This window comes from Crocuta crocuta, unplaced genomic scaffold (assembly GCF_008692635.1).
Source record: "Crocuta crocuta isolate KB4526 unplaced genomic scaffold, BGI_CrCroc_1.0 scaffold11, whole genome shotgun sequence".
NCBI lineage: Eukaryota > Metazoa > Chordata > Mammalia > Carnivora > Hyaenidae > Crocuta > Crocuta crocuta.
Genome location: NW_027528624.1, coordinates 6,489,348 through 6,504,530, shown reverse-complemented (window position 1 = coordinate 6,504,530; position 15,183 = coordinate 6,489,348). Strand labels below are relative to the sequence as shown.

Sequence of the window (15,183 nt, the reverse complement as noted above, 5' to 3'; positions counted from 1 at the left end):
ACAACAATACAGGCTTTTAAAGTCAACAGAGAAGACAGAGAAAAAGATCCTCATTGAAGAAGACAGAATGACGTCAGATAGGAAAGCTTTCCAATCCCAGTCTTTCCTATTTTCTTGAGCAAAGAGAACGTGTCCCATGTTGGGAAGGACAAAAGAAACAATTTCAGGAGGAACCAGTGTGTGAGAAAAGTGAGAACAGGAGAAGAACACACAAGTATTTTAAGCACCGTTTGGTCTGCAAACGCGTCCATGTAGAACCTCAGAGGGCCGCCTGGGGTCTTCGAGCTGCCATGAAGAAATAACACAATGTAGAGTCTGAGAGGTAGATTTTTTTTTAACTTTTCAAAATGAAGAAGGACTGAATCTCAAAAACTGCAAAGCAATGAGTTTGATATCAGTTTCAGCCATCAACTGGAAAAAAATTAAATAAATAGTGCAAGCACTTATAAGGTGTTTGTGATCATTAAGGGCCAACTCAGGTTCACCAAAACAGACCGTGGAAGCAGTCATGGGGGAGGATGCAACGTGCTCCCCATGGAGCTTCTTGACTTGAATATGGTCGCTGGACCCTGGAGGAAAATGAGCTGGCTGCTGGAGGCAGGCGGAAGACACACTGTTAAAGCAGCCAAGCACCATGGAGGAGAAAGAGGAACAGGGCAACCATGGGCTGAAGATTGAACTCATGTTTGGATGAAGGAACAGGAGGGAAGCAATAGCAGAAAACACGGAGAAGCAAGAGAATGGTGAGAAGAGTGGAGAAGCAAATTCACAACTCCAGAGGGAGCAGTTTTGAGGACTGTGTGTTGACCCAAGGTCAACTACAAAAGGAAGATGAAGGAGAAGGAGGATGGGGATGGGCCATTAGGGGCAAGTACCTCCCTCAGCACGAGGAGCCCTGCCCTAGACCCCTGACTCTCCTCCACTCATACCTCAACCCACAAAAGCCCACAAGATCCAACCCCTTCCTGGGTTCCTGAATACATGAGGCTTCCAAATTCCCTGCACAAACAGCCCTGGGGTCGTAACCAGCTCTGTCTTGCTGAAGACTGTGGCCAGGGGGTAACTCATGGAGGAGGCTGAGTCATAGAGCCTACAGGCTGCAGCAGCTGGACGTGTGAGAGGCCCTTCAGGGAGGTAGGAATCTGAGATGAGAGGAGCATCAAGGGCCAGGGACCGGGTCTGCCTATACCAGGACAGCCACTTTGAGGAGTGCACTTCCCCTGGATTTGAGAGTTATAAATCCTCACCTTCCAGATCTTCATACAGGTGAATTTGTCAAAGAGTGAAACATTTTTTGACAGTTTTTTAGTTTGATTTATGACTTTTGAATATTCAAACCATTGACATGTTTTTACACTTTCCCTGGGCCGGGAAGTCAGGGGACTGACCTGGGCCTAGCTCTTGGGTCCCAAGTTCAGAGTGGGAATCATCGAACACTTGGTCCGTCGGGTGGAAGGAAATGCACCTGTGTGATGTTGAAGGTAAACTGAGGAGGTCTGAGGGCTCTCATCTAAGAAGGCTGACCTTGCAAGCAAAGTATGCCTGTCAAAGCCTTCTGAGAATAAAGGACCATGATATCTAGACCTCAGGACCCCCAGCACGTGGTCAGGGGCATCATCTGATGCCAAATACGGAGGGTGGCAACAACAAATCAGCAGGAGGCTTCCCAGTACCATGATGGACCAGGAATGTTGCCAGCTACAAGCCCAAGTCTACAAATAGAGGGAAGGGAAATTAACATGTGGATGCTTCATATACATTTTCACATATATTACAGATTATTGCAGGCAAATGGTTATGTTCCAGGAGAGAGAAGGTGAATAAGGGCTTAAAAGGATTGGATATGATTTCTATCTCTCCAAAACTAGACCTGGCATCTAGAAAGATCCTTCTGACAACAAGAAGGCCTCATTTTTTTTTTTTTAATTTTTAATGTCTATTTACTTTTGAGAGACAGAGCATGAGCAGGGAAGGGGCAGAAAGAGAGGGAGACACAGAATCTGATGCAGGCTTCAGGCTCTGAGCTGTCAGCACAGAGCCTGACATGGGGCTTGAACTCATGAGCTGTGAGATCGTGACCTGAGCCAAAGTCGAATGTGTAACCAACTGAGCCACTCTGGTGCCCTACGAATGCTTCATTATTAGAATGGATCTTTGACTGATCCTTTGGGTCCACACTGGTCCCTGGCACCGAAGTCTTGAGACAGGGTCTGAAATGCAACTGTGGGGGACATTATGAAAGGTACTTCTGTCCTGACAAAGGGGCTGGTCTAGGGATAGTAACAGCCAATAGTTGTTTTTCATTCTTGAACACACGACTATGAGTTATATAAATCTATCTTTGATCATTGAAGCAATCAAATGCATGCAAGTCCATGAAACACAAGAATTAGTTCGGATCACCATTTTTAGAAACAAAATCATCAGATTTCATTTGGCAGTTGTGTGGCTGTCCTAAGGAAGATATTTTGACATTTCCACAATGGTCTGAGTGACTCCCCATCAAAGCGGGCCCCCTCAGAATCCACATGGCAGACCTGGCCTCTGTCTTCCATTTCTAACAGAACCCTACTCTCACTGAAAATGAGCTCTATTTTGACAAGGCCAGTAGGAAATGGAACATTTAAAGAACTCTTTCTTGCTTGAGTAGTAGTATGTTAAAATTTTGTGTTTAAAAATTAAACTTTGCATTTTAGATATGCATTTTTTCTGAATTAATTAAAAAATGCATTAATTTCTGAGACATCCTGACCCTAGGGCAAAATAAACATTCTCTCATAGGGCTTTAAATTAACTCTACACAGGCTTGTAAAGTCGTCTGCTTTCCAGTGCTCTTGTCTGTGAGAACCAGAAGGCAACGGCCTTTCCTCTTAATTTATTTATTCATTCAGCACATATTTATTGAGTATGACCCTTGTGGCAGACACAGTTCCCACCTCGATGAAGTTGTGAGCAAGTCCCTGTTCTCAAGGAGTCTGAGTTCAGGGTGGGAAAAGCAGATATTAACAAGTAGTTAAACACAACAGAAACTGTGATTGGCATGAGACGTGGGAGCCCCGAAAAGACTTTTTAATTCAATTTAACCAGTTGCCAGTGATCCAAGCTTTATATGTGGGCCAATGCATTCGTATTGAGTATATTATCTTTCCTGGGGAATACAAGGACATATGGTATGACTATGAAGACTAGCTCTACCACCAGAGAAGGCCCGTGGTCATACTCCCTTGTTTGTTTTTTTCATCACTCCATGATGAACACTTTCAACCTCTAAAATTTTGTTTTGCTTTTGTTTTCTTTGTCGTTGTGCATGGATTTTTGGTATCTCTACGGTAGAATATTTTCTCCCCCAGACACAAGACAATGTGTGTTCAAGTTAAACAGACTAATCGTATTAGTTCGAGGATTCAAATAATGTGGCATATGAGATTCTGAACTTCTGGCTTTTTTGTATGCAAAATCTAATATGCATTTTTTGTGAAACCACAATGGCAGGGCAGAAAGTAGCATACAGTCTGGGATTTAGATGTAGAGTGTCGAGGTGGAATTGCCAATTACTCAGCTCTGTCACTCATAACCTGGTGACAAATAGCAAGTCACCATTAATATTACAAAGCGGCCACGAGTAGAACACGGAACTCCCTCCACCTCCCCCAGTAAAGAACAAATCCGGGCACCTGGGTGGCTTAGTCGGTTAAGTGTCTGACTCCTGACTTCGGCTCAGGTCATAGTCTCAAGGTTTGTGGATTTCAAGCACTGCATCAGGCTCTGCGCTGACAGCACAGAGCCTGCTTGGGATGCTCTCCCTCTGTCTCTGCCCCTCCCCCACTGGTGTGCACACATTCATGCACACTCTCTCTCTTTCAAAATAAATACATAAACTTAAAAAAAAGACAAATCCATTCTGGTTAAACAGAAATGCGAGTCATCAGTTCCCTTCTTTGACATCTTTGTGGAATATTTGTTTTTAAGCCACAGCTTGTTTGCCATAATCATCCATCTGTTGATTACACACTCAAGTGATGCCCTTACTATGTGTTATGGCTGACTCAGAAGGCTAAACAGAAGGTACATTAAGCAGTTGCTAACTGTCCCTTTTGTCAAAAATTGGAGTTAGTTTTCCTTTCTCGTATTTGAATAAGTGGATGTGCTTGGTGATCTAGGGCTTAAGTTATTTTCCTGTTTGCCTCTGTTAATTCACTTTGTAAACACAGATGCATAAATCATGCAATTTGAAATGACCAGTGAGATAAAAAAATCTTCCAGCAGACACTTGTGGGGATGAGCGCTGGGTATTATACATAGGGGATGGATCCCTGGATTCTACTCCTGAAATCATTATTGCACTATATGCTAACTAACTTGGATGTAAATTAAAAACTAAAAAATAAAATAAAATAAAATCTTCCAGTTAGTTCAAAAAGATAAATATGTCATAAAGTTTCAGGATATCAAATAAAAATATCAAATTGCTTATTAATCCTTTGAGATTTTTATAGTGAGCAAATGAATAAATGATTTAATAAAAGGCAACAAACTTAAAGCCTTAAGTATATACTAACCATGCTTTTTCTAAGCATGTATGATCTGGTCATGTGAACATATGTGTGTATGTGTGTATATATATACATTACAAATACACACACACATACATACTTGATAATCTACTGGTTTTCAGCATATTGTCACAATAAATCTCAAATATGTAATTGGATATTGTGCTCCGTTAGCAAAATTGGCCTCTAAATATTGAAGGTTCAGGGAACAAGGGATTTCTGGGGGCAGAACAGCCATTTCAAGAAGTCTGACAAGTGCCCCTGCTCTCCAGAGACTCAAAATAGCATCCACTGAGTCAACCTTGTACAAGGAACTCTGCTGGGTGATATATAGACAACTATGTAGATACCCACACACATTGTTCACAGCAATCCCATAATTAAATATTCTTTTTTTTTAAATATTTTTATTTATTTCTAGGAGAGAGAGAGAGAGACAGCGTGAGCAGGGGAGGGCCAGAGAGAGAGGGAGACACAGAATCTGAAACAGGCTCCAGGCTCCGAGCTGTCAGCACAGAGCCCGACGCGGGGCTCGAACCCACGAACTGTGAGATCATGACCTGAGCCGATGCCAGACCCTTAACCGACTGAGCCACCCAGGTGCCCCTAAATATTCTTACTCCTGTTTTTACAAGTAGGAACTGAAGGCTCTAGAGCTGACACACTATCTTTGACGGGAGACGTGACAGCTAGTTAGTGGTTCATGTTCTTCTGCTCTTGCTTCATCATTATTTCTCATTTCCTCTGGGGCCAGGGACCTGGGAGTGGGGGGAGGGGTCAGGGAGGGGGGAGGCAGAGTTCCACCCGCACCCCCGCACATAGGGTAGAGAAGACACCCGTGGGAGGGTGGCGGAGGAGGATCACAGGATGGGGACAACAAGGAAGATACCTCCTCGTCTGAACACCAGCTGCTCTTTTCCATGTATGTGTGGGAAGGACCTTGTGGCCGGATATGCATGTCCGTGCCTCACACGTTCTTGATTTTATACATGTTCTTCATTCACAGAAGTGCGACCGTTTAGTCTGCTCTTTCAACCCAACTAGATTTGTAAAGTCTTTACAGGCAATATCACACTGCTTTTCCTTCTGTATGACACCCAAAATAGTTCTGGATGTGAAAGTAATACTGAGAAGTTCACTTCTCAGCGATATTTTTTTCAAGGAAAGACTGTTATAACAAATGTAAATGTCTAGCGTCAGACGTACTCTACTATCCAGTGTTTCTCATCCTAAACCATTGTTTCATATGTTTCCCAAGCAAGTTAGAGCTTCACATTTGCCCTCCCAAGACAAATAATGGCTTTTACTCTCTAATCTAACAATACTAGAGAAAGTGATCGGGTCCCCATCACATCAACTTTGAAACCCGCCACTGGAGAGTCTTGGGACTTTCACTTGGTAAATCATCTGCTAAAGCCAACATGGTACAGAATTTCTTCTGATAAGGAAAATGACTCAGCATCTAACCTACATTTCTCATTCTGTCCATTTTTAATCACTCTGACAATCGCTGACTTCTAATCTGTAATTCATCGAAATTGACACGTAAAGGTACTTACCACTTTGTGGTTCCAGTGACTTCAGGTCCACGTAAGCAGGTCCACTTGTCACTTCCTGGATTTGCCTGTCTCTTGAGATTCCAGGGTGACATCAGTTCTCTGATGGGTCTAAGAAAACTTGCTGATTTTCAGTTTTCCCAGATGTTCCTTACTGTAAGGATGGGAGTACTAATTTCCACGCCCTTCACTTGTTATAGCTGAAAAAGGAAGTCCTGACCTTTATTTCTTAAGACAATAGATCATGTGGCAATTATTTCAAGTAGCCACTTCCCTTTTAAATAAATGAAACTTTTAATTTTTTTAATGTTTATTTATTTTGAGAAAGAGAAAGAACGAGCTGGCGAGGGGCAAGGGAGGGGGGTGGACAGAGGATCCAAAGCAGGCTCTGTACTGATAGCATAGGGCCCTATGTGAGGCTCAAACTCATGAATCATGAGATCATGACCTGAGCTGAAGCCAGATACTTAACCAACTGAGCCACCCAGGTGCCCTAATAAATGATTTTTTTTAAAGAAGTAGCAGCAGCAGTCATTAGATGTGGGAATGCCATTACTATCATTAGCAGTACATTCACCTTTTTTTTTTCTTTTTGTCATTCTGTGTTGCTTTCACACACATTCAAAACTGCTTTGAGTTGGGGCGTCTGGGTGGCTTAGTCGGTTAAGTGTCCAACTTTCACTTAGGTCATGATCTCGCGGTTTGTGGGTTCGGGCCCCGCGTCGGGCTCTGTGCTGACTGCCAGCTCAGAGCCTGGAGCCTGTTTCACAGTCTGTGACTCCCTCTCTCTGACCCTCCCCTGCTCACGCTGTCTCTCTCTCTCTCCTAGAAATAAATAAAAACATTTAAAAAAATAAAAAAAAAATTTTCAAAACTGCTTTGAGGTAGAGATGGTGATTATTCTTGGTGAAGGACTTGGCCCTGGGAGTAATTAATTCATACCGGAGCACATAGCCAGCTAGTTAGTGCAGAACAGAAGCTCAAGCCAGGCCATGACTGCAGTAAGTTTTTTAAAAGACATGAAATCCTCAATTTTGGTATTTCCCTTCTGCAATCCATACCTCCAATTGCTGTTTTCAAATTGTAGCTGTAGGCTTTTTTTCAGAGAAAATTGGTTGAAAGGAGAAAGAAAGAGAGGATGGTAACTATATGCTCAAGGCTAGATTTTTGCTGAATATTTAAAAGGAAGATTTGGGGATGCCCAAGGGGCTCAGTTAGTTACACGTCTGACTTCAGCTCTGGTCATGATCTTGCAGTTTGTGAATTCCAGCCCGATATCAGGCTCTCTGCTATCAACACAGAATCCGCTCCTGGTCCTCTGTCTCCCTCTCTCTTTGCCCCTCTTCTGCTCATGTTCTCTCTCTCTCTCTCCCTCTCTCTCTCTTTCTCTCTTTCTCTCTCTCTCACTCAAAAATAAATATACATCTAAAAAAAATAAAGGGAAAACTTGAATACCAGTTTGAAGCAGATGCACCACGGAGCAGCAGTGTGAGCCCACAGAGTGAGTGGTGAGCCAGGCCCACCAGGGGCTGCGCAGGGCCAGGCAGGATGATGAAGAATGACTCCTGTTTCCTCTTTCAGTCTGGAGGAACTGAGAGGGATAGATACAGGGGATAATAATTGGGAAGGGATACGCAATTCAGGAATGGTGCCCTTGAAGGCTGCCAAGTAGGTTCTCTGGAAGCCAAGTCCGAGGCAGAGCGTGGGGTACAGAAGTGCACTGGGATCGCACCTGGGAGGGGTGAGGGAGGGAGGGGATTGGGCAGGCTAAGGAGTCACACTGCCATTCAGGCCCCGCAGAGCCTCAGCTGCCTGCAGGGCCGGGGAGCAAATGCCACCATGATAGCTGGTGTTGGGACAGACCAGCTGGGCAACCCCCTCCCTGTCCCAGGAAGCAGACTGAAGCCCTAAGATGGCATGGCCTCAGCTGGGGCAAGTGTCTGCAGCTCAGGGTGCAGCTGTCACTACGGTCCCTCCTTGAGGGGAGCCGGGCCTCTGTCTCTAACATCTCCACATTCATGAGAGCACTGACACCTGCGTCACGTGAGGTCACATTGTGAGCATGAAGTGTTAGAGGCTAATTAAGAAGGATGGTGATTGTTTGGAGACCCCCCCAAGGGAGAAGAGAGGGTGCTGGCCAAAGAAGAGTGAAGGGCAAGCCTCCCCCAGGGCCTGACCAGGAGTGAACCCCAAATCTGCAGCAGCCCCACACTCAGCAAGGATGCAGAGTCAGGTGGATGGTGCGATGTCTGTTAGACCTTCTATCCCCGGTTGCTACACATGTTGTGAGTTGACAAGACTGGACCTGGAGAAGGAAAATCAGGGAGAGGGGAGAGGTGGGCAAGGAGGCTGGAGAGGTGAGAGGTCAGAAGAGACCACTTAACCAATAAACAAAGCACCTGCAGGGCTGGAGCTCAGAGCTGAGGCGTCTGGGAAGGGAAAGGGTAAGGTGGTGCGGGAGCCCCTCACAGGTGCCACAGTCGCCCGTCTGGGTGGGCAGTGAGCACATGGCGGGTGACTCATCCACAGGGCACCTGCTGTTGAACAGCTGCCACAGCCAGGCACTGTTCCGGGCGTGGCAGATACAGCAGTGGCCAGACAGCGGCCATCCCTGCTCTTGTCACCTTTGGGTCTCAGCAGTGGGTGATGGAAGATAAATTACATGGAGTATAGGGTATGTTAGAAGCCGATTTCACCGTGGAGAAAATACAGCAGTGATGAGGGTGCTGTGGGTGGTGAAAACAGGCTGTGGCTTCATGCAGGGTGGTCTCAAGTAGCCTCAGTGAGAAGGTGACATGTGAAAAAGGACTTGAAGGAGGCAGGGAGCCCTCCATGCAGATGTCACGGCTGACACAGCCTCCTACTGGGTGGTCAGGAGCACAGGGCAGGCGACTGTGGCCTAAGGGCTCAGAGACTGCAGCGGGCCATGCGGTGGAAGATGTCCAAGGCCACTGGCTCCTTAATGAGACAGAAACCCTACAGGATGATGGCATGAGTCCCACATGCACATTATAATGGGACCCTCTCATCTGCTGTCTTAAGAAAAGACCACCCATCAGGGGCCTGAAGCCCACCATGAGGATTTGACCGGTCCAAGTAGACAGCTGGAGGCTTCAAAAGATAACCCATTGCCATGCGGGTGTAGCCCTGTGTGAAGAATTTGTAAAAAGCAAGAGTACATCACCACCAGTGACAGCACGCTCATGCAGTCTTTCCTTGCCAGGCCCTTTCTTCCCGCTGCACCTCCACGCCTCCTCCTCACCCTGTGGAATTCCGCACGTGTGTCTTGTGTTTCTAGTTTTGTGATTTGCAACCTCGCCTTCACACCAAGTTTACGTCTGACGGTTTCTCACACTGGTGTTGTTGGGGTGAACACCGTTACCGATGCCCCTTCATGGTCTCATAAGTGCCTTGACCCCTCCCGAGTCTTCCCTTCTAACTAATGCTGGGTCTGTCCTTGTTTATTATATTGTATTCCACCTACCAGGTGTTCTGGGTAATTATCTAGTCTTCTATGAAAGATGTTTATATTGGAACGCTCATTGACATCAATCCTTGTAGTTACATCTTAGGAGAATGTTAGAATACAAATCCTGAAGACAGGCTAATTTTAAATTCTGTTTCTTATTTTACCTGGCATTAAAAGAAATCAAATCAGTTTTTCTCAAACTTGAGGGATGTAAAGGATGACTTTAAAAAAAATGTCCTCTAAAACTTCTAAGGTTGAATGTGATTATTTCATAAAATAATCTCTCTTAAATATGTCTAGAAATAAATTTAGACATAAATGTTTTATGCTTATACAACTGGAAAGCCCAAATGAACATTTATAAATTAAGTATAAATAAAAACACAAAACCAAAAAAAGCATTCCAGTTAACTCTATGAATTTAATATGCCGGGTGGTAGCATTTCCTGAAACTAAGTTATTTTGGGGATGCAAATGAGGTCCTGGACGGTGGCCCAACATCCCCTGATCAGAGCATGCCTACAACCTCTACAACCATGTGCCCACACTACCTCCCTCATGTGAACCTCCTGCCCTTGGTGCCAGACTATGGGGCCCCCACATGTTGGGAATGCATCCCTGGAACTCTGCTCTCTCCTCATTAGTTTCACAGAAGCACTTGCTCCCAAGATGGTGTAAAAGTGAAGAACCCACATGAGGCTAAACTTCCACTGTGGTTTTGTGGGGAGTTTGTTGTTGTTGTTGTTGTTGTTTGTTGTTGTTGTTTTGTTTTCAGAAATTTTATTTCTTTAGAGGGAGAGTACTCAAGTGGGAGGAGTTAGGGAGGGAGGGAGGGAGAGAGAGAGAGAGAGAGAGACAGAGAGAGAGAGAGAATCCCAAGCAGGCTCCACACTCTGCACAGAGCACAATGAGGGACTTGATCCTACGCCCCTGGGATCATGGCTTGCACCAAATTCAAGATTCGGACACTTAACTGACTGAGCCATCCAGGAGCCTCCACCATGGTTTTAGATTGAACTGCAGCCAATCAGATGATCCAGCATAACTTTTACTAATTATTTAGATAATTATCAGAGAAGCAACTCTGACATGAACACCGCTTCAAAAAGAACCTTCAGGCTGCACGTCTGTGGTGTCCGGTTGGATGAACACAATTCAATATTTTCTAACATCAGGGATCTAGCTTCTCTTCTTTATAGTACTGGACATGCCTAAGGCAATTAACATACTACATTTTCCACCAAAACATTCACCTCAGGATTTTCTTTTCTTTCCCTGGCCTGTTGTCAGGTGGTGACATGGTCTGCTATACATTTTGTTTATATTTTTAAAATTCCTTTGTTCTACTTTAGTGAGCATTATAAACCACTTTCTCAAAGTATGAAATGTTATAATATCAAAGACCGGATCAAATACAATATCAAAAACTAAACCCGTGTTTCAACATTTTATGTGACCACCGAATTTCGGAGTTGGAACTGACCCAGTCAAGTTTGTCTCTAAAATACCCTGTAGAAATCATCATTTAGCCTGTGTCTGAAAACGTGCAGTTACTACCTTATAAGGCAATATATTCCAGTCCTCAGATAGAAATTTCTTTATATTGAACCCAAATCTGTTGCTGTAATTTTTGCCAGTTTGTGTTCATCCTGCCTTCTAGAATAAAGCACAAATCTAATCTCTCTTGTGAAGAACAACCCCTTCACCCCTCCCCCATGAATATGACAAGTCCCTCCTTCCTCAGCCTGTCCTCCCCAGCCAAACGTCCTCAGCACGTCCCATCATTCGTACAGGACAATGCAGAATAACATGGAAAAAGAGCACAGTGATTGCTTTGGTGCATGTTGCAGACAACCCAATGCCTTAGCAGAAAATTCAGCAGATTATGTAATCCATGGATCGTATCTAGGAAATAAGCTTTTGTGTCAATGTCTGTTACTAGAGCTAATATTATAAAGAACTACAAAGTCATATGAGAAAATATTCTATTAAAAGGACAGGGATGGAACATATTTTAAATGATAACTAAGCATGTGCTGGCATGCATATATATATTATTTATTTACTTATTTCTCTTTGCAACTGAAGAATGAAAATGTGAAAGCCTGACGAGGCTCCTGTTGACGGGGTAGGATGGAAGGGGCTGGGCACCCAGGCTCTGCTGGTTCTCTTCCCAGTTCCTCTCCATAAAAGCCCCTTTCCAAACTGAAAAATGGGCTCCTTATGGTCCTTTTTTTTTTTTTTTGGTTTTTCCTTTTTTTTTTTTTTTTTTTTTTTTTTGAGAGAGAGAATGAGCACATGGGAGGGGCAGAGAGAGAATCCCAGGCAGGCTCCACACTATCAATGCAGAACCTGATGCAGGGCTTGATGTGGGGATGGAACTCACAAACCATGAGACCACGACCCAAGCCAAAATCAAGAATTGGGTGCCTAACCGACTGAGCCACTCAGGCTCCCCCAGGATCCTAATGGTGTTGATAGAGCCTCCTTGAAGAACCAGGCAAGGTTCTACACTACAGCCAAATCCCATGAAGATATAGTGTCTAGCTACTCTGTCTTCATTCTTAACCTCCCCTGTGCAGAGCCCAGTCTTCAGAGCTGAGGAAGTGGGATGTGATATCTAAGCAAAATGGACCTAAACTCACCAACTCTCCCACTCTGGCCCCACAGAAGCCTGGCTCCATAACAGGGACAAGTAACATACTGGGTAGAAATGTTACGGTGAGCTAAAGCCACAGAAAGCCCAGGTCACAATCAGGAGGGAGAAAGAGCCTGGCTGGGCTCACCTGTGGCCCCTTCCTGTGTTGCAGTGGGGGACCAGGCAGCAGTCACAGGCCCCTTGGAGGTATTGCTTTTTTGTTGTTGTTTAGATCGTGTTTTGCAAGTAGGTGTTTGCATCCCCCTTAACAACACTGTGGTTGACAGTCATAACAGCACGTAAGAACATGTTACTGACCAGAATGGGAATAACATGTTTGTGATTAATTCTTTTCCAACAGCTGGCTGCCCCAACTCCTTGATTAAAGAGCTCCATCACTTCAGGATTCTTGGAGAAGAGCAGGTGAGTCAGCCTCTCAAAGGTGGCGCCAGGGTGTCATGAAAGATAGACACTAATGAGACAGTTTGGGTGCTCTCCAGGGAGGTAGAGTGTGTCTCCTGACCCTCGGCGCCCTAAAATGGGGAAGAAAGCCATGCCGCAGATATGTGTGAGGACACTCTTTTCCTCTTCTATCCATCAGATCTGACAGGTTATTAATTGGTACATCTGCTATCTGCCAGAGCATTTCATCTCAGGATGCCAGTAGCAGATAGACAAACAAGTAAGTGCCGAGATATATTATGCCTAAGAGCCCAGTCATCACAGAGAGTCCTGACATAATGTCGGCAGGCGAGTGTGCAAGCTCTCCTCACCAGACTTTTGCACTTTGTTCACATTATCTGTATTTCACTGCAGCAGCTTTCTCTATGGATGGGAACGTGTGACTTATATACAAAGGGTGGCCCTTCAAAGGTAGATTATTTAAGTACTGTGGTGCTGGGTAAGATGTCTAATTTTAAGCAGATGTGCTTAGGAAATAATTCAAGTTGCTGAATTACAGACATGGGCACACACACAGGCACACACACACACACACACACACACACACACTTCTGACCACATAAAAACAAATTTCTTAATCTTCACATAGAATTACAGCTTCCATAGTATTATGTTAAATCTTGATGTCAAGTTATTCTCGAAACACACCAGATAATTGACAACATGGTGGTTGACCCACTTCACACTCCCTTACTGGATATTCCCAAAGGTCATCTTTGCCAAGTCTGAATAGGGAACATGCAAAGGGAGAGGGGGAAGCTCAGTGTTGTTGATAAGTTTTTGGTTTGTGTGTTTTTCTTTGGTATGTATATGTTGCAAAGTTGGACCACCCCGTGTCCAATACTAGACTAAAAGCAGAAAGGTATTAATTGGGGGAGGATAAAAAACTGGAATAATTTCCAACCCCCTGGATTAATGGGTTTCAGAATGCTTCCTTCATTATTTTCAGACTGCAAATTCCAGAATCCAGCAGGCATAAGTGTTTATTCAAATGTAGTCATTTACTCACTCCCTCAAACATGCCTATTTACAAAAACACATGAATCTCACAGCCATTTTCCTGTGAAACCCATGAGATTTCTTAAAGTAAGAATTATCCATTGTTACCCTGACATTTCCTCCCAGATAATGGAGCTTTCTCTTCTAACTTGTACCAATATTTGCAAATTATTTCCATATTTGTGTTAAGAGTCATTGGTGATTAGCAGGGATAGAAGCCAACTGCAATCATCTTAGATCTGCATAAAAGTCAGGCCACTTTGCATTCTCCCAGAAATTTAATCGAGCAATAATCAAAATCAATACTATTCTGATTAGCTATGCAACATGGAGATGTAGGGCATCACAGTAATGTTGATCTTTATTTCCTGAAGGGAAAAAAAACTACTCTTTCTTCCATCTTTCCTTTCATTCAGCAGATGCTTACTGAGCACCAGCTCAGTTGCTATATACCATTTTCAATTATAGAGATAAAGGAGTTAAAAAGACATACCTATCGGGGGAAACCTGTTAAGTTATATACAAACAAAAATGTTCTGTATGTATTATGCTAGTTGGTTTTTATAGCCATAAAGAAAAACAAAGTCAAAAAGAGGGTTGTGGTAACTGGGGGAAGAGGTGAAATTTTATATACAGTGGTCAGGAAGGACCTCACTGAGCAGGTGGTTTGTGAGTGGAGACCTGAATGTATACGTGTTTATAATGTAACAAAACATTATAAATGCAAAATGGGGTTGGAGTGAGGTAGGAAGAAATCCAGGAGAGTGTGAACCGGAAGCCAAAGGCAGGAGGCATTTCTAGAAGGAGGGCTGATCACCCATGCCCTGTGCTGACCAAGCAGGATAAGGGGTGAGAAATGAACACTGGAATTCAAAATTTAGAGGTCATTAGTGACCTTGCCCTGGGGAGGGGGAGGGTGAAAGCCTGCTTGAATTGGGTTCATGTGAGATGAGAAGAAGAATGGGAGAGAGCAAATATAGGTAACTTCTTTCTTGAGGAATTTAGAGATAAAGGACAGCAAAGAAATAAGATAGCTGGGGGCCGGGGGACGTAGAAGCAAGATGTTTGTTCACTGGTGAGAATAACTCTGTAGAGGTGTGGGGGGTTGGTGATGCAGGGGAGAGGAGAGACTGTTGGGACCAGTGTTCTGGCTCACAACCACTGGGTGTAGGCTCAGCCTGAGACAAGAATACAGGCAGCTCAGCCTGGTAGCAATGAGGATGATGGCAGAATATGGAAGGTGGTTGTCATTTATGTTCCTCTTTTCTCAGGGAAATAAGCCAAGTTGTCAGCTGAGAGTGGAGATGGGGGGGGAGCTTTCCAGGGAGAAGAAAGGATAATGAAAATGTCATTAAGGAGGGTAGGGAGTGAATAAACTTGGGACAGGAATGAGTTTGGAGTGAGATCCATCAGCCTGGTATCCTTCTGTCACATTCAGCTGTGTAGACACAGCTCCAGTAAGTACAGAGTTGGCTTTAACTCAGAGTTTGGTCTTCAGCTGGGAGA

At 44.2% G+C, this 15,183-nt stretch overlaps 1 protein-coding gene across 2 annotated transcripts in view; it reads left to right on the top strand.

Annotated features, from left to right (window-relative positions):
- Positions 1-15,183, top strand: part of PRKN (parkin RBR E3 ubiquitin protein ligase) — a 1,321,737-nt gene that overhangs the window by 1,114,389 nt on the left and 192,165 nt on the right. For both annotated transcript variants that reach the window (XM_077755151.1, XM_077755149.1), the window contains exon 8: positions 12,578-12,639. In XM_077755151.1, coding sequence (XP_077611277.1) covers positions 12,578-12,639 — 62 coding nt within the window. The remainder of the gene's footprint in view (positions 1-12,577; positions 12,640-15,183) is intronic.